The 26,895-nt window shown below is 34.5% G+C and overlaps 2 protein-coding genes and 1 long non-coding RNA gene across 3 annotated transcripts in view; 2 read left to right on the forward strand and 1 right to left on the reverse strand.

The window, feature by feature from the left end:
* Positions 1–1,675, reverse strand: part of LOC106870837 (40S ribosomal protein S23) — a 15,639-nt gene extending 13,964 nt beyond the window's left edge. The window contains exon 1 of the mRNA XM_014917067.2: positions 1,564–1,675. Within this exon, the coding sequence (XP_014772553.1) occupies positions 1,564–1,567 (4 nt within the window). The 5' untranslated portion in view covers positions 1,568–1,675. The remainder of the gene's footprint in view (positions 1–1,563) is intronic.
* Positions 1,676–1,691: 16 nt separating this feature from the next.
* LOC106870836 (V-type proton ATPase subunit S1) lies at positions 1,692–21,386 on the forward strand. The gene is made up of 9 exons (XM_014917066.2): positions 1,692–1,934; positions 8,753–8,876; positions 9,455–9,532; positions 12,207–12,429; positions 14,025–14,110; positions 15,384–15,595; positions 17,028–17,078; positions 18,046–18,250; positions 19,283–21,386. The coding sequence occupies exons 1-9, from the start codon at positions 1,834–1,836 to the stop codon at positions 19,493–19,495; spliced, it is 1,293 nt and encodes a 430-aa protein (XP_014772552.1). The 5' UTR covers positions 1,692–1,833; the 3' UTR covers positions 19,496–21,386.
* Positions 2,112–6,582, forward strand: LOC128249084 (uncharacterized). Its single transcript, XR_008265210.1, has 2 exons — positions 2,112–2,445; positions 6,242–6,582. It is a non-coding gene; the product is annotated as an uncharacterized LOC128249084 (long non-coding RNA).
* Positions 21,387–26,895: the final 5,509 nt, after the last annotated feature.

Consider the following 26,895-nt stretch of genomic DNA (forward strand, 5'->3'; position numbering starts at 1 on the left):
CTTGCCCCCCTTTTTTTTTTTTTTACTCTTTCTAACCGGTCAAACTCAGCATAGAAACTACCTCGCCGACTCGGGCTCTCAATGTTGACGGTGGCGTGTTAGATTTAGCATTGAATGTACACAACACATGCTGAAACACACTGAATGAAATGCAGATGGAATTCAGTATCGGTTTCATCCCGACACCGATGATGCCAATAAATCCGGATCCAAGTATCATAGCTAATGTGGCTCTTCTGAAGAATTCAGAACAATGTATTCAGCAATTTAAGATATGTTACGTATATAATGTGCCTTTCTAATGTTTTCCAGTCACCAATGTTATAATAACATTTTTATTATTACACCAGTCTAATGAGTCGGATAGGCGGACTTTCGGAATACTTATCACCTCATGGAGAGGGGGAAAAACAAGGAATTGGGTGGTTGTTTCTTTCTGTGAAAGATACTTTATTTTGCTATGAGGGGAAACCCCCTCCCCCGCATTCCAGTAAGCTTTCTTACAAGAACAATAGCAATATTTTGTAGACAGGATTTCGCAATGTACATTACCGTGTAAACTGAATCAACATGACTGAGCAATTCGTTAGGTTTATTTCAACATTACCAGAGCAATAACCACTGCTCCAGTTGCCCGGCCACGAAGGCAATGTCCAACAGGTTTGCCGAAATAAAAATGTGTATTAAAAAAAAAAAGAATAAACTGTGGTGAAAATTAGATATGCTAAATATAGCGTTGAACACACCAGAGATATATGATCGATGATATTCCATCTTAAACCTTGGGCAGGGAACAGATTTTCCCAGTGACCCGTTTTAAGACTCCTTGAGAGCGATTTGGAAATTAGCTGCTATTTCTAGTAGGTCAAGCTCCCTTTTTAAATATCATTTTTTTTTTGTCTAGGGAAATTCTACATTATCAGCTGAGATATATAATGGAACTACTCAGTAGAAAAAGCAACTTTCAAGATAGCAATAACCAAGTCGGAAAAGTCTTCCAGATAAATATTTCTTAAAAAGTGCATTACCATCTGTAATTCCAATGATGATTATTTAACATAAACTTTAAATATAAAGATGAAAAATGTACTTTTTCCAATCGGGACAATATCTAATGTACAAACTAAAATTGTACAGTTTAGTCATTTTGCACGTGGGTCACTTCTAAAAATGACCAATTATGTGGCAAAACCCAAGTTAATTTCTTAAGAATAACGAAAGCCTTAACTGTTATATATTAAATTCAAAGACTTAAAGAAAGGATGGTAATTACTGCATTAATTCATCACAATATATGTATAGATATATTTATTGTAACATAAGGCTGACTGCCATGTGGAAAGGAAAAATGGCAGCGGCGATGTGCAGAGGTCTGCTGTTAAGTGGTGTTCGACTTTTGTCGGGGATTTCATTAAATCATTGGAAGAATATTAAAGTTATAACAACACAGAAAGGAAACATATAACACAAACAAATGTTGTATGTAACAACTGGACAAAACAACGATGTTGGTGCGGAATAAATTGGATATAAACGACGGGAGAAATGCCGAGAACAACTTACCCATGATGGCGGCTTGATTGAAAAGAGAACGTGTCACGAGAGGGCGCTGTAGGGTAAGAAAGATTTGTTAGAAAGGGAGGGAGGATGTTACGAGAGTCTCGTTTGTCACATGACTTCTCCTTGTCAAATCTCATGTGAGTGACTCTAGAATATATTAGCAGACAGATCCACAGAGAAACTGACAATTATTTCTGGGTTGAAGCCTTTGCTTCATATTTCAGGGGATTTATTAAATAACAATACATAAATATATATACATATCTGTTCTAAATGGATTACCGAGGAGTTGGTTCTATATTTTCTATTATTTTAATTTCATTAGCACCAATATTTGCAAATGATGTACCTGCTCTGATATGGTCACCTTCACGGTAATATATTAATTATAATACAATATAAAATATAAGTAAAATATAATATATTTGTAATATAATGCAATGTCTACCTAAATATTTCTATTTACAGTTGTTTCACCTCTGACATATATACATAATTAATATCTGTCCCTATTATGGTTCTGTTTCACCTCCTTTCTTTCATATATTTTGGACAGTTTCTTCTATTACAATTTCTTGTTGTTCTTTATCTCATCCGCCCCCAGATTTCCCTATTACAAATTACAATAATAATAATGTCTGTCTCTAATTTTTCTGTACAGCTATTTATCTTCTTTTGACGCACTTGTTGAGGTGCTCTCCTGTTGATTATGGTAATACACACACACACATATGCATCTATCTACACACAGACACACACATTTATATGTGTGTGTGTGTGTTTTCTGTATGATTAAATATAAGCATTTTCAATGTGTAAAGCCATTCCACTATCGCATTGCTTTGTTATTGGACTCTGATCCCTCTCTTGCTTTATATAAACACTGTCAGTATGAACACTTTATATTATCTAATTTAATATTTCTTTTTCAAAGACTAATTTCATATTTAATTAAAGCATTCTGGCTTTTTCACTCACCCACATTTTTGTCTTGAGAAGAAGAAAGAGGTGCTAGAATCGAGGGAACTAAACTCTAGAATATTCATTTCAAGAAGCTTTTGACCCTGTAAAAACAAAACGCAAATACAGCGATCCCTGTCAAGACTGAATCCGTTTTAGAGATTTATCGTTTCAGTTCCAGATCATCCTTAAGTCCCGTGATCAAACATGTTTCAACCGAAACTCCTCTCTTTAAAAAAAAATTTTTTTATTGTATCTGGTAGTGTAACTTGTAATACATTAGTCAAATGTGTCTTTTTATTTATTCATTTACTCAGAGACGTTAGGGAGTGTGATTGAAGGGAAATTTTATTGAAATGGGTACTATTCAAGAAGAGTACCTTGAAATGTTAATGATCGAACTATTAGACACTCTCTCGCCAGGCTTAATGTTTATCGATGATCTTGTTAGTGAAATATTTGTGGTATCGATGCCATTTCAAGAACATTAGCAGTGTGAGGGAAACTGATCCGACTGCTAATTGAAAGACTTATTTTTTGAAACGGATCATTTTCTTTTTTTAACAGAAGACGCTTTGATGTCTTCGGCTTCCTATTTTCTTTGTCAGTATTATTAAGACATATTTTTTTGTTACTACAGGCAACAAGATTCTGTAGCATTCATGCCTATTTTCAAGGGCATTATCTCTTGTTGTTCAACTCCCAAGTCGTTATTATTAAGACAGTAGGGTGTGACATGAAGGCGATTCTAGCAAGTCGAGCGACCATGTAGGCTTCCTCAGTTGTGTTTTGACACGATTGTAACGGATATTCGGCCAGTATCGTTATAAATGTCCTATTACAAATTTAGGCATTCTTTCGATTGCAACGGTTATCGAATGAGGTTAGGATGGGTGTCCACCAATTTGGAGTTTGTTTTTTGTTTTCTACTAAAGAATTATTCCAACCACTCCTTGTTTTAACCTCCGAGACGTTACTTTAGTTAAATGAAATTTTCCGTGCAGGATTCGCATTTAAGTTAGATACTCATGTGACACAAGCAAACTGAATCTTCGGTGACTCAACATTTTGATTATTAAATCAACTATCGATGTAAATCAACAACTCTCCGTCTATTTATAAAGTAAAGGAACCATTAATGTATATCCTACTTACTAGGCATCTCGTGACACATGACATGGCATGGTTATTACGGAAGTTATTTTTTCAGTTGTTTATTAAGGTGACGAGCTAGCAGAATCATTAAATCGTCGGACGAGATGTCTAATGGTATTTCTTCCGGCTGTTTACGTTCTGAGTTCAAATACTGTCGAGGTCGATTTTGTCTTTCATTCTTTCAGTCGATAAAAAAATCCCTTGCTGTATTTCTTCTGGCTGTTTATGTCCTGAGTTCAAATCCTGCCAAGATCAACTTTGCCTTTAATCTTTTGGGGGTAGATGAAAGTAAAGTACTAGTCAGGTGTTGGAGTTAAATGCATCGACGTTTTGTTTGAAATTTTGCACCTAAATTGCAAGAACGTTATCATGTGCTTTACTAGTTCCAAAACAGGATTAGTGAATATTCCATTAGCAATTTTTAGAGGATTAACAGCATGGAAGAGTGATGATGTAGTTGAGGAAATCTCTGAGTGCTAATGAAAACGGATTGGCTAATCTGCCCTGGAAGAATTTTGGATAGCTTCCAAAAGCCCTTGACCAGGCTGTGTTACTGAGGGGTTCTACTAGTTAGAGGAAAAAAACTTTATAAGCATGAAAGTGCTTCAGATGAGCCTGTCTTTAAGATGTATGCAGAGTAACAAAACCATTCTACATGCACTCATTCAGAGTTCAGTTATTACTGGCTTGTGGAGTGAAGTCAAACGGTACTCCATTGTAGGCTTCACATAGAATACCAGCTGTAGTTGTGGACTGAAATTTTTTCCTTAGTTCTGAAGAGATGCAGTCTTAGCTGTGCTAAGAATGTGCTATCATCAGGAGAAATTCTCAGTGATATTGTGGCTCAGGATTTGGAGCAACTGTGGAGGCTGTAGCTGAGTGCTGCTAATATTTAGTGGGCATATGGTGATATGGGTAGTGCTTGAGTTTTTTTTTCTGTTAAAAGAAAACTAGTTTGGCCTGGCCCCACTGAAAGTTGCCTTCAAGCAGTGGCATAGCTAATAGGGGAGCAACCACTCAACCAAGAACATTTTTCAAAATGGACACCCTTTATAAAATGTATAATCAATGAGTTAAAAATTGTTTTGTATGTGTTATGGTGCTTTTTTTTTATGTGCTTGCTCTCCTAATTCTAGAACCTTGCTACACTCCTGCTCTCAAGGTCTTTGTTTATGGAACCATTGCAGGTTTAGCATGCAGTGAATAACGCATATTTGGGGAAAGTTTGAGAGGAATGATGGGCCATGTCATCTGCACATGAATTGGCATGGTTAGATGTGGCAGCTAGTAGGTCATTGATGTATAAAATGAAGACATTGAGGTGCCTGTCTGAATCCGGAGAAACACCAGAGTTGGTTGAGAATGGGGCAGAAAGAGCTCTGTCAATACATGCTGTAATGGTGTAATCAGATAAGAATATTCAACCACATACATGTTATTCAATGAGCTTAGTAGTTCAACTGATTGAACAATTGAAAACTCATGGTTTGAAGTTCTTACCAAGTTCCATTTTATTGATGCGAATTAGTAATACATCAACTTGAGACCCTCTATGCATTTTACAGATATTTAGTTAAGATTATGTATAATGTTGGACTTTTTTTTTTTTTGCTGCTTTCATAGATTCCCCATGACTCTCTGTCACCATCCAATTTCATTATTATGAATCTGAATTGGGAGCTTAGTGAATCTTTCATTAGCTGATTACACAACCATGGATGTAATTGCTATGGCTGTGTTGCAGTTGCTCTCTTGATAGAACTTGATGATCCTAACCATTGATCTTGTAGGATTCCTCTGCTCAGCATTAATGTAAGAAGCACTGTTGGCTCAGTTGATTTCTTTCGCAACCTCTTCACAATCCCCCATGCAGCAGTTCCATGTCTTCGCCGTATCCCTGGCAAGTTGGCTGAACGGGTGCTATGGCAGTCTGTAACTATGCAGGGCATGATCATCACTCTGTGAACTATATTTTCAAAATACCCACATACCCAACTTGTTACCAAATAGTAATATAGATTGTAATGGTATTTATGGAATAGCCATTGTTCTTCTTATCATGACTGAGGCTGATTCACAGACTGTATTTAAGAGAATCCATAAATTGGAGCTGATTTTCTACTACAGTAGATTCCATCAACTCCTATATCATGCAATATTATATGTAGTATATATTTGCTGCTCTTTTAATCAACTTGGTAACAACACCTATCAACTACTTCCACAGAGCCTCCTGGGCATTTGAAAGACCCTTTTCCACTTGTACTCCTGCTACCAACTGCTCCCGTACATCTACACACAAATTCTGCTTTTTTCTGTTAGCCTACCCATAAGCGAAGTAAACCACTTGGGTGTAGATAATTTTTTTTTTGCAGAGTACACCATATAAAATTTTTAAGTACTTACTCCTTTTCTGCATAAAGAGCACAGTCATTTCGCTGAAGGTTGTGGAGTCTGATCTTCTTTCTAATTAGAACGTTAGTCTTTGCTGCTAAGTCTACTTTGATGCATCTTGATTCTAGATTTTTCGTTCATGTTTGAAATGTTTTCTCTAAATGTCTTCCAGATTCAACTGTAAGAAATTAGGTCATCAGCACTTTTTGTCATGGACAGCCCATCTTATCTATCTTGGGCAAAATTAATGGAAAGAAAAGGCAGTGGTGTTCCAACAGAAATATGGCAAAGTGATCAAAGTGTAAAGCGGGTGTTGGCATATTGCATCAGAAATATGGCAAAGTGATCAATGTGTAAAGCGGGTGTTGGCATATTGCATCAGAAATATGGCAAAGTGATCAATATGTAAAGCGGGTGTTGGCATATTGCATACATCATTTACCTTTGTCTTATAGAGAGTCTTGAAAAGTCAGCTCAACATGTTCTACTTTGAATAAATAATGGAATATTTAACATATGTTTCAGTCTCATTTGTTGTACAAATATACATTTTCTAAAGTTGATTGTTTGAAGATTGCTGCAAATATATAGAATAGCTACAGGTTTTATACATTTCATTGATGAGTGCTTTTGTTCTGAAAATGGTCATTAGTCCACTTAGGTTTCACACAATTGCTCATTTACTTTAATTTATTGATTGATAAGGTTAAGTAAATTGTAGCAACGGTACATATATCTGCATGTAGCTATTGGAATCATTTTAGACAAGAATAAGAGAATTTCTAAATTATTTTGCTATACATAGGGGTTAATACCATTCAGCTGCTAATATATCTAATTTCTTTATAAAATCCTAGGGATAATGATGAGAATTAGAATATAATAACAGTAAAATAATGTTTAAGTTATGGAATTCATTTATATGTATGAGTCATCTGATTGGTTAATTTAATTTTGTTGGAACACAAGATTGATATTACTGTTATAAAATGCTTGGGATTGGAAACTGTGTTTTATTTGTATCCTATTTCAGTGAAGGTGTGAGGCTCAGTGTTTAGTGTGTCAGGCTCACAATCATGAGGTAGTGAGTTTGATTCCTAGACCCGGCTGTGTGTTGTGTTCTTGAACAAGACTCTTTATTTCATGTTGCTCCAGTTCACTCAGCTGTAGAAATGAGTTGCAATGTCACTGGTGCCAAGCTGTTTTGGCCTTTGCCTTTCCCTTGGATAAGTCGGTGGCATGGAGAGGGGGAGGTATGCATGGGTGATTGCTGGTCTTCCATAAACAACTTTGCCTGGACTTGTGCCTTGGAGGGTAACTTTCTAGGTGCAATCTCATGGTCATTCATGACTGAAGGGGGTCTTTACCCATTACCCTTTTTCAGTGAATATTCTTATCTGTACTTCCAAACTATGGTTCCACTTGGCTATGGTTATCATTAGGGAATACAGATAGATAGCCCATTTAGATATTAAATGGGAAATCACTCACCTTTACATATACAGTAGAGTCCTGTATCTTTCCTTCAGTAAGACACTTGTTTCTGTCTATCTATCATATTTTAGCTTCTCAACAGCTGGCATAAAGCTGTCTCTCTCTCTCTACTACAGCTTGTCACAGTATCTTGTCACTTTAGAATGGTTTCTAGTATTACGCCCTGCACATTTCTCCCTCAATTGTTAGCTTATTTGTGGGCCTTGTGACTACTATCCATGGTTCCTTTTTTTTCTTTATTTTTTTTAATTTTAAGGACATATCTAAGAATTGGAGGTTCTTCCTGTCAACAAACCTTTTAGTTGCCTTTTTACAGCCTTCAGCTATACTGTGCAACTATTGTAAAACTGGGCTGCACAAAAGCAACTCTGCATATTTCTCAACTAAAGACATGGGCAAATAATTACTATTATGGCTGCCTATCAATTTACAAAAGAAGCTTTATATAGAAAAATTAAGATGACCTATAAAAATCTCAAAATAGGACAAAAGAAAAATCTTTAAAAGTAGCAGGATGTAATGGTGCATTGTTATTTTTATTTTATATAAAATTATTGTTTGTGGATAATCAAAAAACTAATTTTTTATCTTGCTCAGTGTTTTTAGCAGCTTTTATGCAAACGACCTTCTAGCTGTAGAACCCCTTAGAAGACAAATTATGTTTGCTGTTTTTAACCCTTTAGCATTTAAACCAGCTATACTTGACTCAAATATTCTACCAGTCTTATACTCAAACCAGCCAAAGCTGGTCTCTTACACATAACCTACAATGTCATTCTGAAATTAAGCAATCTCATCATCAAAATCTTGAAGCTACAAAATAATGCATGAATAATTAAAAACAACATGAATAAATTAAGCAATGCATTTGACAATATAATCTGAATACTAGAGAGTTAAAAAAGTGTTTCTTAGGGTGGAGCATGGCAGAGTATTGGTGAAAGTGCAGCTAACTTTAGAATGAAACAGAAGCAAGTAATAATTCATTAAAACTTTAATTAAAATTTCTTTTAAACACACACACACACTCACTGAATATTGACTTGGTGCACAATTTTTTGTATTTTTTTATTTCTTGAAAATCAAAGTGAAACATGGGACCAAAAAAAGGGGATTGAGAAACACTGACTTAAACCAAAGCATTCTCTGTTTATCTAGTAAACTGAGAGATGTTTGTTTTCTCTTCTAGTTCAATGAATGACCTGCCCACAGTATTTATGGGTAATAAAGTCAGTGCTGATACTTTCCATAACAATTACCTGTTGCCACTATCAAAAGAGTCCAGATCCATTGTGATTTTTCTTCAAGACAAGGTAAGTGTTCATAGTGTCATTGTGTGCAAGTTTTTCTGTTTCATTTTTGATATTAATATTATTCTCTGAAATATCATTTTCTGCTTCATCGAAACATAAAATTTGGAAACGGAACTAATTTAACCATAATTAAAACATATCTTCCTCCAACAACCTCATATAATTATAATAATCAGAAACCTGACTGTAAACAAAGATCTTTTTGGATCACTCTATTATATATAATCATCTAAGAATCCTTAAGTCAGAAAAAAATATGCACTCATATATTTGTCAATAGAGTGGATACATTAATCAAAGTATTTTAGATCCATTTCAGCAGATCTTATCAATGGTTTTTGCACTGGGTATTAGATAATCATATATAATATAACAGCATGGTTAAGTAATACCACATACTCTTCAGAGATGGCAAGTATCCCATGTAAAACCAGTTAGTAAGACTGGCTGAAAGGAATTTATAATACTGTATATGAATGAATATGTGAGATCTTTCTTTTTGTATGACTATTCTAAGATCCTCAGTAACAGAATTAGTTGACTAATTACATTAATTATTGTATTTTCTGTCATATCAGCTTGGACTTAACCACCTGTCTCATTATGCTGACATATATAATGATGACGGGAAAGGTGGAGTATTTAAAAATGTCAAGGTAAGCAATGCAGTTTTTCTATTTATGTTCATATTTTAAAGAATTCCTTATAATATTGCTTTTGATTTTGAAGATTTTGAATCATTGATGTATTTTGGGTTGGTAGAATTATTCGAAAGCATCAGATAAAATGGTTTGCAGTTTATAGTTAGGAGACTTCAAATTCTGAGATCAGATTTTAATCTATCTTTTTCAAGAATCAATAAAATAAAGTACCAGTCAAGTACTGGGATTAATTTAATCAACTGTACCCTCCCTGAAAGTGTATGTGGCCTAATGTTAATTAAAAGAATAGTAAATTGATGTATCATTAGAGCACCTGACTAAATGCCTTGGGGTATTTGGCCATATTTATCTGCATTACAAATGTTGCTGGAGTCAGTTGTGCCTTTCATACTTTCAGGGCCAATAACATCCATACCTGTAATATGCTAAAAATCAACTATACTTTTGCCTTTAGAAGTGTAACTTTGTAAAAAAAATATTACTTTATAAATGACATCTATTATAATAAAAGCGAAATCTGTCTGTCCATCTGGGATCCCTGTATTTCATAGACATATTATACCTTTTTGGAATCAGAATGATCCCGGGATTGGAAATCTGCCCTTCATTTAGTTCTTGAACATCCAGTATTGGAATCTGATTTAAAAGCATGAGGGTTGCTACTTCTAGCAGGTAAAGCTTGGTTGATTCACTCCATCTTGGTTGGCGCTTGTCAGATGATGTCAGAGATCAAGAAGGAAATAAATTGTTAATTTTATGTCGAGATAAGAAATTTGGAACAATTTGACCAACAGTTGGAATTCAACTGGGGACTGGAACAATAGAATGATTGCATTACAGAATGAATTCTCATCCATCCTTAAACTCTGAACAAATAGCACTGGGGCATGTAGTCATTATAGATGTATTATAATCATGCTATTTATCCCTCGGCAGGAGCTAGTTAAGAAATAAATATTGAAAAAATAAAAGGTTCTTATATTTTGGTTAATTAGATGGTTAAGCAAAACGTTAATTAGTATAGTGTACTTGAAAAATTGGTAATGATATTGAAAATTTAGTATTGGTTTAACTTTGGTATTGAATAGTTTGTGTAACTGGATTTATCCCACCCTAAATATACATTTTGACTGTATTTGGACAAATATCTGAGGTATAATTTTGAATTTTTCTGAAATGCAGTTTGAAGGTTTTAGCAGTAATTTTTTTTTGTGGCCTACAATGTTGCTTGTTTCAGTAGGATTAGAAACTAATGAATAATCATTGGAAGAACTAATCGAAGAACTGAAATGGGTGAAATAAATTGAACTAGTTTGTGAGACTTATAACAGTAACTGAATCATGTCTGTTGCTCCCATTGTGTTGTTGGTCAGCCTCTAAATGTTAATCCCACAACCTCCCAAAAACCATAACTGTCACTTGCAAGCAGGGTATGGTTTGCTAGTGTGTACCATATTTTTGCTAATTGTATTAAGTGCCTATGCACCGATGAATAGACAGATACCCTCATGGTTCTCCCTCCATTGACCCAGTGGAACAACCAGGATGTAACAGCTAGAGGGAGAGAAGATGGCATCAGTACTCAGCGAGTGCTTATTGCAGCAGAGTAAACTAGTCTAATGTGAAATAAACTGCTCAAGAGCACAGTATACTACCCAGTTCAAGAATTTAACCTGTGGTTTTATGATCACGGGTCCTTCCTACAACTCAATTGTGAAATGAAAGTTCTTCCTCAACCCTTTAGATACCAAAGTACTTGAGACTACGAGACTACCCCTGTTTGCATGATACTGACTTCCTGTTTTAAGGTGAACTGAATTAAAACCTTCCATCAAAATTTCCTGTTAATTCATGTTCCAAACACCAACTTAATAATGGTTTCAAATTTTGGCACAAGACCAGTAATTTCAGGGGAGGGTGTAAGTTGATTACATCAACCCCAGTGCTCAAAAGAATGAAAGGCAAAGTTGACCATGACAGAATTGGAACTCAGAACAGAAGGATGAATGAAATGCTGCTAAGCATTTTGCCCATTTGTGTTAACAATTCTGCCAGTTCACCACCTTACACCAACTAAACATTTAGTTTTTAAACTAAATTCTTCATTATTTTCAAAATTTACTAAAACAAAGACACTGTATTTTAACAGAAATATAACAAAATAACAAAATTCAGAGAAGTTACATGATACAAATACATAACTTGCTTTGTATAAATCAGTGTCTCAAACAGCAATTAAAACATACCTTATCAAATTTATCTTAATTTAAACCGAATCCTTGATTGATTTTTGATTTATTAAATTCATTTACAATACTATTTAAATAAATATCCTATTCACCTTTTTCTTTATTGCTTTTATATTCATTTGCTGCTCTACACTATTTACTACTGCTTAGTTTTCCCCATACCTGGTCACTTTAGACTATCTCTTGGTTGTGACAAAAATCATTTGTTTTTATAGTATTCTTATCTGGGCTAAGACCTCTCCACATAATTTTATGTGTGATCCATTTTGTCATGTTTCAAATACCAACTTAATGTTGAATTATTTTCTTAAATTGGTTCTAATTTTTGATTATTTTTAAAATTAAATGAAGTACATAGTATATTTTGTTTGAAATAGCATTGCAAAAAGTTTATATTCAATTCATATGATACTTTCTAGAAATTCATGGAAAACAGCTTCTCAACCAACTTGGCATCAGTCAGTAATCCAATGGCTGCAGTAGAAGGTTTGAAGAAAAAATTCCTTGACAACTTTATAGAAGTTCACAATCCACTAAAGATTGCTTCAATGAAGCTAAACACAGACAAATCTCATTTGTTTCTTGTGCACCTTCCTGATTTAATTGGATCTTCTAATGAAGCAGTAACTCTGAAAAACAATGGTATGTTACTTTTACAAAGTGAGGGAAAGATTTTATCAAGAACTGTGAAATGATATTGGTTTCTATGTTTTGTTTTGATATTATTTACAGAAAACAAAAAACAACATTTTTAGTTATTAATTCGTATTTTTCTATCTAATCATTCCTCTGTAATTAAATGTTTGTAGATAGATGATAAGTGGAAAATATCTTTACTTTTTGCACACTTAAATTAGATATAAGCTCAATTATTTCTACATGAAATCTAAATCCATTTCAGATTTTTTTCTTCCTAATGGATATTTAATTCAGTTAAGCTTATTAAATCTTATATAAACAGAATATAAGATGTATAATGATGCATACCAATATATGTTATTGTTTGTTTCTTCTCAAGCCATGCCTGGCTCATAAGGGCCGGTTTCTTGGTTTCATAGGCATATAGGTTCCCCACCTGAATGGAACGCTGGTCTGTCACAGGTGACCTGCTAGATACAGGAGGAAAGAGTGGGAGAAAGCTGTGGTGAAAGAGTCAGTAGAAATTCGCCATTACCTTCTGCTAGAGCTGCGTGGAGCTTAGGTGTTTTGCTTATAAACATGCACATCGGTCTGAGATTTGAACCTGTGATCCCTCGACTGCGAGTCCGCTGCTCTAACCACTAGGCCATGTTTGTTTTTAGTCCATCTTAAAGTCATCTTTTATTCCTTTGATTGACTGCTGTTTGATAACAGAGCTCATTGTCTGTCATATTATGTGTCAGGAAGAAAGCTGACATGCCTAGCTAGTATAGTCATATTAATGTGATATCTGGCATGTCATAGCTAACAGTTATATTAATGACACAGTTGAGATGCCATGGTTAATATAGTCATATCCATGAAACAGCTGGCACATTGTGGCTAGTATTGTCACTTACTGCATTGAATGGCATGATTTTCCTATTAATTTTATTTATAGTGAAAATTCTATTTAACATACAGGATTGTATATTAGCAATTTTTACCAAGAATTCTAATGCTTAAACCATACCATTTGCATCCATACAAGAAACAAGGGTGGTTAAGAGGTTTTATTTTGTTAAACTCTTAAGCAGAATATATTATGGTTTGTTAGCATCAATTTTGGTAAAATAGTCTTTATTTACAAAGTTAGTGACAGAAACAGCAACTATCTGTATCCTCCGATGTATATAGATTTCCCAATTTGCAAAATTCCAGTCTGTTATGTCAACATTAGAAAATGGTTAAGAAACAAAACATTGTCAAGTAAAGCAATATGTTTATTACCATAATTTTATTTCTTATATGAAATTTTGTGTACCAAGATGTGGGAATGGTGGGATATCTGTCCATCCTACTGCCAACCAACAAAATCAAGGTATATAGAGCTATAGATCTTTGCCCCAGGCACAAAAATTTGCTGCAGTAAGGCTTCACTTTATGGTTATTAGATCAGCTTCGAAAGACATCAGATCCATCTATTCATTTTTCTCTCTAGATCTTCAACTACTTCAAGACTTTGCCATTGTAAATGTAATGTAACACTATAAAATATGGCATCTTAGTTTTAAGATAATTTTTTTTCAATACTCATTGTATACATTTTATTATATTAGATGACTTGATTGCAAAGACATTGAAAGATTTGAATCAAAGAGGCTTCCATTATTCAGCTGTGTTAACTGGGATGACTCCTGATAAGGTAATTTCTACAGAATATTTCTGAATTGCAGTAACCATTAGCTGTATAATTAACCTATGTGATTAAAAAAAAAAATTAATCTACTAATATTTTCAGGTCAATTAATGTATAATATTGTACATATTCTCTCATCACTGAAAACATTTTATAAAATTGAAACATGACTGGAGTTGTCTCCTGTATTTTATGTAATGATTAAAATATCAGTCATTATCCCGGCCTTTTGGCTAAGATTAAATCGTATTATTAAGCTAATTATGTCTTTCCTTCACCCTGTAAGTATTTCTAATTAAATTTTTTGATGGCTCACTGAATGAACTATTTTAACATTAACATAACATTTGTATAATTTTAAGAACTTACTCATCAATTCCAACATCAGTAATATGATGAAAGACTACAGTCTAAAAATATTCAGCCCTGCACAATTCTGTTGGACCTGGTTCTAAATATTATCTTGTTACTGCTATTGACCTCTCTTCAAGCATAAGGCCTTGTGATTACTTTCTTTAAAACTTGGTTCCAGTTGTCGAATAACTGGACCACGCCTGTGGGAATGGCCCATAGGGTATGTATGTATGTGTGTGTGTGTGTGTGCAATGAAAATGTGTTTTGTGGTTCGTGGTGTGTATGGGCATCACAGAGGGAGCAGGATTTTATGTCCAGATACACTTCAGTCTTTCCTCATTTTTCAAGTAAAAGATATTTTTAATCCGAATGTCTCTGAAAGTGCAGAACAACTAGTCACAATGTCAGCATCACCATTGCTTCATTTGAATAGTGACAATCATAGAATCTCAAACATTTGGTCATGCACATATATAAATATCATTGTTATTATTTTGATGCCCACTTTTCCATGCTTGCATGGGTTTGACAGAATTTATTGAGGTAGACTTTCTATGGCTAGATGCCAACCTCTACCTGTTTCCAATTAAGGTAATCTTTCTCCATAACTTAACATGTTTTCTTAAAGAAGATTGGAAACCAAGGACAATGTTTGTATTATGGTGAAGCTTGTTTACGACCATCATACAATGTTAAGCCTAGGAGACAATATCACACACACACACACACATATACAATGGGTTTCTTTCAGTTTCTGTCCACTCACAAGGTTCTGGGTCAGGCTACAGCTACTGTACAAGACACCTAAAGTGCTATATAGTGGAACTGAACCCTAAAACATGTGGTTAAGAAGTGAACTTCTTTGCCATGTTTCTCTCAAGAATGCATTATGATCTTAAATTTATTTTCTTTATTCTTCATTCAGGAAGCTGCTGAGTCTAACTATCTGGGACGTCATCTATTACAAGCCAAGGAACCTGCTAACCAAAATTCAACCCCTATCTATTTACCTTATCCCACTTGTCCTTTTTATGCCCAAAGTATTTCTTTGAATGTATTTGAAGGCAACAATGTAACACAATATAAATTTTCCAATTTAACTTCCCATAATGTTACATGTAACAACAGATCAGCAAGGTAAGTATCTAATTTATCTTCAGTAGAATAAAGAGTAGAATTAGTAATGTGACAGGCAAAATGTTTTGTGGTGTACCATTTTGTTTCTTTATTAGAAATCATAAAATAATACTTTCAAGTACTGACGGTATACATCATCATCATTTAATGTTCCATACCTTGCTAAATAATTTGATTTAGATATTGTTGAGGTGAATAACACTGATAGTTAGAAAAATGATATTAACACCATCATCTAGATCTTGGGTGTTTTTGGCAGTGACCATTCTATTGAAAGCATTCTGATTGGTTCATGCAAACTGTTCCTGTCATTTCTAGCATACTTTCAGCTCTCAACACCTACTATAGAACCACCTACTCCCCCTTTACTCTTCAGTTGAGGAGCTGCGTTAATCTTGTGAGTTACATGGTGACCTCACTAATGCTGGTACCATTGAAAAAAGAACCCAGTGTAGTGTAAAAAAAGTTGGCATTGTGAAGTGTATCCAGCTATTGAAACCATACCAAAGATGAGACTTGCTTTGGTACTAGAGGCCTTGTACAAGAAGGGCGGATGCCAAATTTTAACATTTAGGGACAGGTTTACCATAAGTCTTGTTCTCTTTCCTCTTACTTAATGAAGGGTCAAAATTTCAGCAACCAGGCATTGCAGAGGGCTTCAGCTAGTCCTTTATATAACCTGGGTATGTTTTACTGCCATACCTCATTACATTTCGTACTTGTTCTATAGAATCTCTCCTTTCATACAGAATAGAAACTTTTTGTTGTCCTCTGAAGTATATGTTCTCAAAACTTCATCTCTATCACCCTTGAAGCTTAGTTACTATTCTATTATTAGTTTTACCATAAGCACTAATTATACAACCTAGGAAACAATTAGTTACCTTTTTTGATGAATCAGCTGAGCATTTGATGGTCTTCAGTTCCTAGTTAATCATTACTTTTAAGCTGCTTCAGTGCATCTATAGTTCTGCTTGTCTGTCTATCTTCTAGAAGTTCCTCTGTACTTTGTGTATATTGTTTGTGCTGTTTACTGAATGTTATTTCTCTGATATTAAGATTTTGTAGCCACTTCAAGTGAATATTTGTCTTGGTCATATTCCTAATCAGATTTTTTCATTGAAATTGATTTATATTTTACCTGTATTGAGTAATGTATTCATATCTTACACTGGCTCAAAGCCACTTATTTGTAATTGATTTACTCAACGCAAGTAATGTACCTGCTACTATTTTATCAACAACAGAAGATGTAAGATTTATACACTAAATATGACAAAATCCTTACCCCAAATCTCTACAGCATCTACCACTGCTACTACTACATTGCTTGCTGTATTGTGCGATGCGAATATTTGTATAGCTTATTGTGTAATTTATATTAAATCATTAACTAGAAAATAAAATACTAAATCTTGTTTTCAACTTTCAGTTATATATTCCAACTGCAGTCTACAGTTCCAACTTTCAGTGCAACTTTTAAGTAAGTTACAGTTTTGTAGTTAAATGATTCTGGATTTTTTTTAAAATTAAAACTATTGAATAAAATATTGTATTCATCATTGTTTTTACATCTGCCTTTTCTATACTATGATTGTTTGGACAATCATAGTGAGGCATTATTCTATGGCCAAGTGGTCTTCCTGATGTCAACTCTTACTTGTTTTTTCAAGTAAGGTACCGTATTCCTTATCTCATCAAATTGTTGCTGGACATTTTGTTTAATCCGTTAGCATTCAGATTGCTCTGACAAATGTAATACTTATTCTTTCATATTGTTTTGATTTAATAATGCTTTATCTATTTGCTTCAAGATTTCAATGATATGATTGTTTATTTTTAGAATGACATTGTAGGGTATGTGTGATGGGCCAGATCTGGTCAGTTTGAACATAAAACAAGTAAAGGATTCGGGATAGATATGGCTGGTTTAAATGCTGAAGGGTTAATGGAGACAAATATCATAGCTGCCAAGGTGGTGTCATTGTGAACATACACAGGTACAAATACATGCATGTGTGCACAGGCACTTGTATGTATAACATACTAAGAGCTTCTGTACAGTTTCCATCTAAATTACACTCAGTGTATTGGTTAACCTGAAGATAAGATACTTGCTCATGGTGCCACACTGTAGGATCAATCCTAAAACCACCTAATTGCAAAGTGAACTTCCTAATCACACCGCCTTACCTGTGTGTGTGTTTTGTTTTATATTTATGTGAAAGCCTGGTGTTGCCATCCGGTTTCACCAGTCCTCAGTCAAATCGTCCAACCCATGCTAGCATGGAAAGCGGACGTTAAACGATGATGATGATGAAATCAGTTGTCTTAACTGTAAGCTTTGAATATGGTATTTTAAAGAAATTGTCCTACAATATTTTTTTAATTATCAAAGCATAAACTAATCACATTCATTGATTAAAACATTTTTTCTTTCTTTTTTCTAGTCTTGATATTATCTTGAATTCCTCTGACTGGCGCATTGATTCATTTGTTGTGGAATATGAACTGAATGGAACAACTCACACTCCTGGCTTGAAAGCTCAATTTATCTCAGCCCCTAAAGTGTTTTCTTATCATTGTACTAAGTTGATATTGTTGCGTGAAAGTCAAAATAGCAGCAGAATTAGTGTTGAAATCAAGGGGCTACAGGTAAGTTGAAATATTCTCATAACTTAGTGTTATGACTGAGTAGTAAAATAGGTTATTGGGTTGGACAGTTTTTTTTTTTTTCTTTTCAATGTTTTACAACTGGATGTCCTTCCTGTCACCAATCCTTTTAGTCACCTCTTACAACAGACAGACACATGGTGCAGCTATTCTAGAACTGTTGATCATGTTGCCTTTGGTAAAAAAAAAAAGAAAAAAAAGGGAGATAACATGGATTAGGGAGGTGACAACACTGAATAATAGATAAGAATGGTCATGGCTGCCCCACTTTTGGCCATTGGCCTGCTTGATCAGAGTTGACCTAGAGCTAAACAACAATACATAGCTGTTATATATTTTATTACCAATTTCCTTGATCAAGTCTGTCCTTGGGCTAAACATCAACAATTGTCTTAGATGATAAAAAGAACAGCCCACTTCATCCCATGCTGGCATGGGTTAGATAGTTTGACTGAAACTGGAAAGCTGGAGAGCTGCACTAGGTTCCAATCTGATATGGCACGGTTTCTACAGCTGGATGGCCTTCCTAATGTCAACCACTCCAAGGGTGCGATGAGTGCTTTTTACATGCCACTGGTATGGGTGCCAGTTATGTGACTGGCATCAGCCACAACTACGATTTCACTTGGCTAAATGAGTCTTCTCAAGCACTGTATATCGCCAAAGGTCTCAGTCACTTATCGCCTTCGTGTGGCCCAACATTCATAAAAAGACAGTTGTGAAACAAAATGGTTGTTTAACCCTTTTGCATCTAGATTTCTTTGTCAAATGAATTGCTTATTTATTCACATTGTTTTGAACTAATCACACATTATCTTGTAGCTTCAAGATTTTAGTAGTTGGATCTCATCAGTTTTAACATAAAACAAGGTAGAATATTTGGACTGGATTAAATATTAAAAGGTTAATTTATTTTGAATTAGAATATATGTGTTTAAATTGATATTGATTGATTTTTCTATTGGAAATTAATTTTTTTACCATTGTTTTTCTTTTTCCTTATTTTTTTTTTAGATTCAGCCTTTTGATGGGAGAAATGGAACATTTACCAACAATGTGTGGGATTGTACAGGTTTCTTTTCCATTGGTATTTGGATGGGGTTGATTAGTACACTTATTCTTGGTATGATTCTTGCATTTGGTCTGTGTATGATTATGGATATCAAAACTATGGATAGATTCGATGACCCTAAAGGCAAAATGTTTTCAGTACCAGTAATGGAGTGATAGAGTTTGAAATGATTTTAATACTAAAAATCTAAAAACAAGCAAAAACAACAAAAACAAAACAATCTTAATACAATAACATCAAAGACGAATTTAGTTCCAATAGTTTCAATTGTTAGGTATATAAAAAAAACAAAATAGATCTTCTTGATAAACACCTTAGAGATATTTTCATAAATCAAGGTTTAGTATTAAATTCTGTGAATTTCACAAAACTATCTGATCTTTAATTTGTTTTCTCATGTTGGTAAATTTAGTGAATTACACTTTTTTTTTACTGAGATTTATTTATTTATTTAAATTATTTTCAATATGAAATCTGTATTGTCATATATATATATATATATATATATATATATATATATATATATATATATATATATATATATATATATCTTTCTTCTTAGTGTTTTTTGTTTCTAAGGTTTAGGTTAATATAAGTTGCTTAATTATAAAATGCTAATTGTTTACCTTTTTGCTTTTAGTTTCTTAATATGTTTTGTACTGCTGAAAACATTTAGCAATGATTTTTTTCAAAAAAATTATTTTTGTCACTACTAATTTATAGGGTTAATTAATTTCATCTGGATTGTGAAATAATTTGTGTTAACTTGATGAGTCTTCATGGAATGGTGAATGAGCTGCATCTAATTTACATCTTTATCAAGAGAACACCTTCATCGTAAATCTCTTGTAAATAATATTTTAAAAGCTGTACATTCTCTGTCTTTTCATTCTGTATCATCAACCCATATTGGCCCACTGAATAATATTCTTTCTTCTTTCTATAAAGAATACCTTCTTAACATTCCTACTGCTAGAATTCTAGTCCCTGCTCAAAAGAATGTTTCATATTGGCTTATACAGCTGCAAGGATCAAACCAGAACAAGCGATACTATAAATTACAAAAGTTTGTTACTGTTATTTTTTTGTTTTGGAGGTGTTGTGTTATTAGTAGAATTATTATCAGCTTAGTGATAATGTTCTGAAAATATCTGTAAAGTTGTCTTCTGTATGTATATATTGAAAAATGTGATTTATTTATTTTTTTTTTCATGTTTGCATTTGAAAGAATTGAATTCCATTGAAACTAGTTAATTTCAATAAAAAGGAAACTCAATTTAGAATTTACTTCTAAAGTTAAAAATCAAAGTAAAGATTTACTTTTTCTTGTAATTTAAAGGTTACTCTCTGTGTCTCCCTATATGTGTGTGTGTGTGTGTATGTATATATATATATATATATATATATATACACACACACACGCACTCACACTCACATGTATACATGCATATATATACACATTCATATACATGTGTTTGTGTGTATATATATATGTGTGGGTGTATGTGTTCAAAATGTAGATTAATTTGTAAATTTGCAAAGCTCTTTAAAAAAAGCCTTTCCAAATATATAATGTATAAAAAATTTCTCAAGAAATAGTTTAAAATGAAACTAAAAATTACAGCAGTTAATTCAGTTAAACTGTATTATTAGAAAAAAAAATTTTTTTTTTTCCCCAAGAATTAAATGAAAAATTCAAAAGGTTAGTCTTCCAAGCAATATCTTGACATTCTGCTCTTGGAGTATCTAACTGCCAATACATTGCATTGGACTTTTATTCAAGGAATTTATCAAAACGTTTTCATAATCAGAAAAGTGTGTTGTAAGAGAAAAAACTCTGATTGTGATTAATTTCACCTTTCTATTTGTGAAATTTTGTAGAATTGGTTAGAGATAAGATATGACTTAGATCAACTCATAGTTTTTTCTTGGATCACTGATACAACCATTGTTATATTTCTGGAAAATTGTTGCATAAGTTGTTGATATTGTTCTTTTCTCTCTTTTTTTTTTTTTGTGAATAAAATAATGGAGAAAAAAATTAAACTTGTGTTCAGTTATTTCAGCGATCTCTATTATTAAAAAGGCAGTAGGTTGGCAGTTTGTGATTGAAGGTCATGCAGTATCTAGTTACAACTATTTGTAAGAGAAGTAAAATGGCAGTGCATTGTGTTCTTCAATAAAACATGTCTTTTTCACTTTGCTCCAGTTCACTCAGCTATAAATAAGTAACCATATGATGGATTGGTGTCTCATTTAGGGTGAAATGTGATCTCAGTCATTTATATATCATGGAAACTAGGCAACTGGCACTGTCCAAAGTCCCAAAACATTGGAAGTCAATTAGGCTCTTCCATTTACCCTTTTACTAGTTTCAGTCATTGGACTGTGGTCATGCTGGAGCACTTCCTTGAAAAATATAGAATCTACCTCTCATTCAGTTTTTTTTTTTTCTTTGGTTCAAAATTTCAAATTTAGAATGAAAGTTAGGAATCGTCATTTAAAGAAGTAAATTCTTGGTGAGCCAAAACTATTATTTTGCTTTGGTTTCTTCTTATGGCCATTGCACATCAAATACATTTTATCTAGGATGCCATATGCTGAACCACTAAGTTTGGGTACGTAAACAAACCAGCACATTACCAAGGGGTGGTGGGGGACAAATAAAAGGACACATACACAATGGGTCTCTTTCTGTTACCAAATCCACTCACATGGCCTTGGGTGACCAAGGCCTATAGTAGAAGATACTTGCCCAGGGTGCCATGTAGTGGACTGAACCTGAAACCATGAGGTTGGGAAGCAAACTTCTTACTACACTTGATGGTTTTAACATAGAGGGTTTGCACTATATAATCTTTTAATCTTAAATATAAAAGGCTAGTGCTTCTACAAGTAATATTTTGTAAGTACTGTTTGTACACATTTGTCAATTGAAATTTTCATATGATTTTAATAAGGGCATTGCTTTCAGCATGGGCCTGGTTCTATGGTTAAGAAGCTTGCTCCCCAGCCATATGGTTTTGGGTTTGATAAATGTTTTTGAGGCATTGTTTTACTGCTGGATGCCATTACAGTTGCTAGTTCTTACCTGATTTTCAAGTAAGGAGTCTATTATTCTTTGTGGCTTCCAAGTTGCAAAGTGAGTGGATGATTTGACAGAAATGATTGCTGCACTGCCAGTATATTGCAACTTTTGTACAAGTGAGTGCAGATGTAAACAAGCACATAAATATAAGCATGTGTAGTGACTTCACTGGTGCCACAAAAAGCACCCAGTACACTCTGTAAAGGTGTTGGAGTAAGGAAAGGTAGCCAGCTGCAAAAAACAAGCCACAGCAAACTTTGGAGTTTGGTACAGTCTTCTGGCTTGTTTCCTGTAAAACACCCAACTCATACTAGCATTGAAATTAAATGATATACAAGGTATTTGGGCTAGATTTGACAATTTTTTTATGTCTCCTTTTTTCAAGAACAGCTTGACATATTGGCGAATGGTTAATGGCATTGGAGAGCATAAATATTAAAGTGGTAGTTAAGAAAAAGTTACCTGACATGGAGTACTGGAAGTCATCTAAATAATGAAATAGAGTTACCAACATCACAATGATTTGCACTGGTTATTAAAATGCCAACATCATGAATACTGCTCAATGTTCAGTGAACACTGTGAAGACTAAGGCATAACATGGATAGCTGCAAGGGAAACTTCAAAGCTACAGCTAGCAGGAAGGGACACAACAGTCGCTCTGATTGTGTCTGCACACCAGAACTCATCCAGCAACTTCAGGACAAGGTGATAGAAGATCTGAGCAAGGGAATCTGGGCTTTAGTGAAAGATGGATGTTGAAGTCACCACCATGAAACTGGCTTTCTACCGTTTGTACAAGAGGCGAATTCTGATGGCCAAGGAGAACTGCCTGATGAAGGCAATGATGCTTCTGAACAATCTTGTTTAGTTAGAGATGGTCTGGTTCACAGATGAAAAGAACGTTTGCCAGGATCAGTTGCACAACACCCAGAAAAACAAGTGGCTTTCCTACAATCCATGTGATATCACACATATCATGAAACCAAGTTCCCCCAAACTGCAATGGCTTTTGGGTTTATCTCCAGTGAGGGTGATGTCAGGCCACTCCACATCTTTGAACAGGGCTTTAGGCTCAATTCAGACAGCTATGTGAAGCAGCTGGAGACTGTAGTCAATCCTTGACTCGAGATGGTTGCTGCTGAAAGCTTTATGAGTGGCAGCAGGATTTATCTCCTTGCCATACCTCCAGAAAGAGTCAGAAATGGTTGTCAGAGAATTTCCTTGACCTCAGAAGTAATGTTTATCACCACATCAATATGGCTGTCCTGTAGGAATTGACATTACTACTATTTTTAACCCCAAGAGGAGCCTCCTCCAGCTGGTTATTGATGCAATCTGCACCTGGTGCAAGCAGGTGAGCAAACCCCTACCATCTTCAAGCAGATCTTATTTTTATATACATTGTGAGCTGGAGCGGATTACTGCTGCCTCTAGCGGATGGGTGTCCATCACTGAAGATAAGCACAAATAGCTCAAAACTGTATGGTCTGGTGGTCTTGTCATCTGCTAGGAGTTAGTAGGGATTTGCTCCCTTGCTTGCAATATATATTGGGTGCAGATTGCATCGATAACCAGCTGAGGTTAAAAACAGTAGTAATGTCAGTTGCCATGAAACAGACATATTGAAGTGGCAATAAACATTACTCCTCAATATAATTACTACTTTTGTCTCTTATAGATATTTTCTAACTAGCTACTTTGCTTGTTCTTTGACTTCACTAACTCTAATTTCTAGTCTCCTAATTCCCCCAATTGTAATCCCATGGATTAGTATATGTGGAGTGCAGTCAAAAAAGACAGCAACATCAGGGTCAAGATGAAGATATTCAAGGATATTTCTAGGAACGCAATAAGGAATACAGGTGCCAGGTTCTGGAGCCGTCTTGAGGCCATGGTGGAGGAAGTTGAGGGCAGCTACTTTGTTCCATTGTAGCTATCATATAAGAGTTTTGTATATAAACATGCTTTTTTCAACCCATCTTGACTTCAGTATACACAAACACAAGAAATTATTGCAGACTGCATTACTTCATCCTCTGTAGTTGCTCTGAATACTCTTTTATAACAAGACCAAAACAAACTTATAACATTCTGTGACCAACACAGCAGAATAGCCATGTTAGATTATATTTTCACATAACAATGCTGGAAGCACTAAGTTCAAAGTGCATCTGACTATGCAATGGCTACTTGTACATTTTTTTCTTTAATGTTAGAGGGGGTCAACAGAAAGACAGCTGAAAATATCTTGCTGGTTTCTGCTATAGAACAATCTAACAAGATGTCGCTTTGTTGGTGGAATATCTAAAGAATCAGTTTCCAAACTGAATATATAACATTCATAGAATTGTTGCAAAATGCCTAAGTTATAGGCATAGTGATTCTGAAGTAATTCTAACAACTTTGGAAGAATTTAGTTAAATCATGCAACACCATGAGAGTGCAAGAATGCAGGTGATTTTGGAAAGGTACTCATAAGATCATTGGTGGGAAAAACAAAACATGTCTCACTTGTGGTAGCATACCGAAGATTTAATTTGAAAATGATTAAATGCTCAAAAATCTACCAGGAGATTGAAACTGATTAGTGATCTATCCATAATGTACTTCAAGGGTGGATTTTAAGAGAGTGAAACTGTTTGTAGAAAAAAACTGCTAGAGCAGACAACTTTCAATCAAATTTCCTACAGGTATTTTAACTGCACCAAATTTCTCTATCAAATTGTGAGTTCTAACCAATTACCAATTTCAAGTTCCGTTAATCTTTAGAAATTGTCTATTAGATTGTCACAGTAGTAATGCAAAAGAAAGGAAATGGTATCAGGGTTGTCATTTTACGTATGTTTCCCATGCAGGTATGGATTAAACAGGTTGCTATGGTCTGAGTCACTTCTTATTTAGAGCTTATTGGTTTCCCAGATGAGTTGGGGACCACGTCTCAATAATATTTTCCTTTATTGGCATGGTTTCTATAGCTGGATGTTCTTCTTAATACAAACTAATTTACAGAGTATATTGAATGCTTTTTATCATGGTACTAATACTAGAAAGGTTATCTTCTCTGTGTTGTCTCTATTCATTCAATGCAATGTGACAGAGAAGATGAACAAATGAAAATAAGAGCAAAGATGATGGTAAAAGAGATTATGAAGGAAGAGTTGATGATAGAGAAGTGGAGGTAATGGAAGAGCCTCAGAGATAGACAGCTGCACGTTGGTTGTTGATATGGAGAATAAATAGAAAAACAGCATGAATTGGATGGTGAAGAGAATGATAGAAGGGTGACAGGTTGTTGGAAGTGTGAGAGAAACAGGAGGGAGTAATATGGGAGAGAGAGAGAGAGTGATGGATAGCAGTAAAGATGGATGATGGTAACAGAGAGAGAGAGAGAGAGAGAGTATTGATGTCAATAATGAATGATAAGCAGGGAGAGTGAGAGAGAGAAGGCTAGCAATAAAGAAGGATAATAGACATCAAAGGATGATGATGATGCTAGCAGGGATTCATTGTTGTCATCATACATTTTATCATACTTTCTAGTGTTGACGGAATTTGTTACGTAGATATTCTACAGCCAGATGACACACCTGTTGCCCACATTCATGTTTCCAAGTAAGGTAATCCTCACTTTAGCTGGACATGTTTTCACAGAAGGCTAGAAAAGAACAAACATTGTTTGTACTGCAGTGATTCTCACTTACAATTATAATATAGCCATACACACATACATGTGACAGGTTTCTTACAGTTTCTATCTATCAAATCCATTAACAAGGAAGATACTTGCTCAAGGTGCCATGCAGTGGAACTGAACTAAAAACTATGCCATTATCAAGCAAAATTCTCAACCACACAGCTATGCCTGTACCAATACTGTATTTCAGAAATCATACAGAATTACCATTTACTAGCACCAATGCAAAACTCTGTGTGTGTGTGTGTGTGTGTGTGTGTGTGTGTGTGTGTGTGTGTGTGTGTATATATATATATATATATGTGGCACATAAAAGACACCATTTCGAGCGTGGCCGTTTTCGTGCGGGTGACACGTAAAAGCACCCACTACACTCTCTGAGTGGTTGGCGTTAGGAAGGGCTTCCAGCTGTAGAAACTCTTCCAAATTGGATTGGAGCCTGGTGTTGCCATCCGGTTTCACCAGTCCTCAGTCAAATCGTCCAACCCATGCTAGCATGGAAAGCGGACGTTAAACGACGATGATGATGATGATGATATATAGCGATGGTATTATTAAAATATCATCACGAGTGGTAAGTGAATTATCAGCCATACAAGCAAATTAATAAAATATATACATACAATATTAGATATGTACATATATATATATATAAGGATACTACATGAGAACCTATATCGCTAAAAAATAGAAGTCAAAAAGTACTTCTATACCACCGAATAGTCACAAATCTATTTCAGACATGATAGGAAAATATATATATATATATA

This window comes from Octopus bimaculoides, chromosome 11, assembly GCF_001194135.2.
Source record: "Octopus bimaculoides isolate UCB-OBI-ISO-001 chromosome 11, ASM119413v2, whole genome shotgun sequence".
NCBI lineage: Eukaryota > Metazoa > Mollusca > Cephalopoda > Octopoda > Octopodidae > Octopus > Octopus bimaculoides.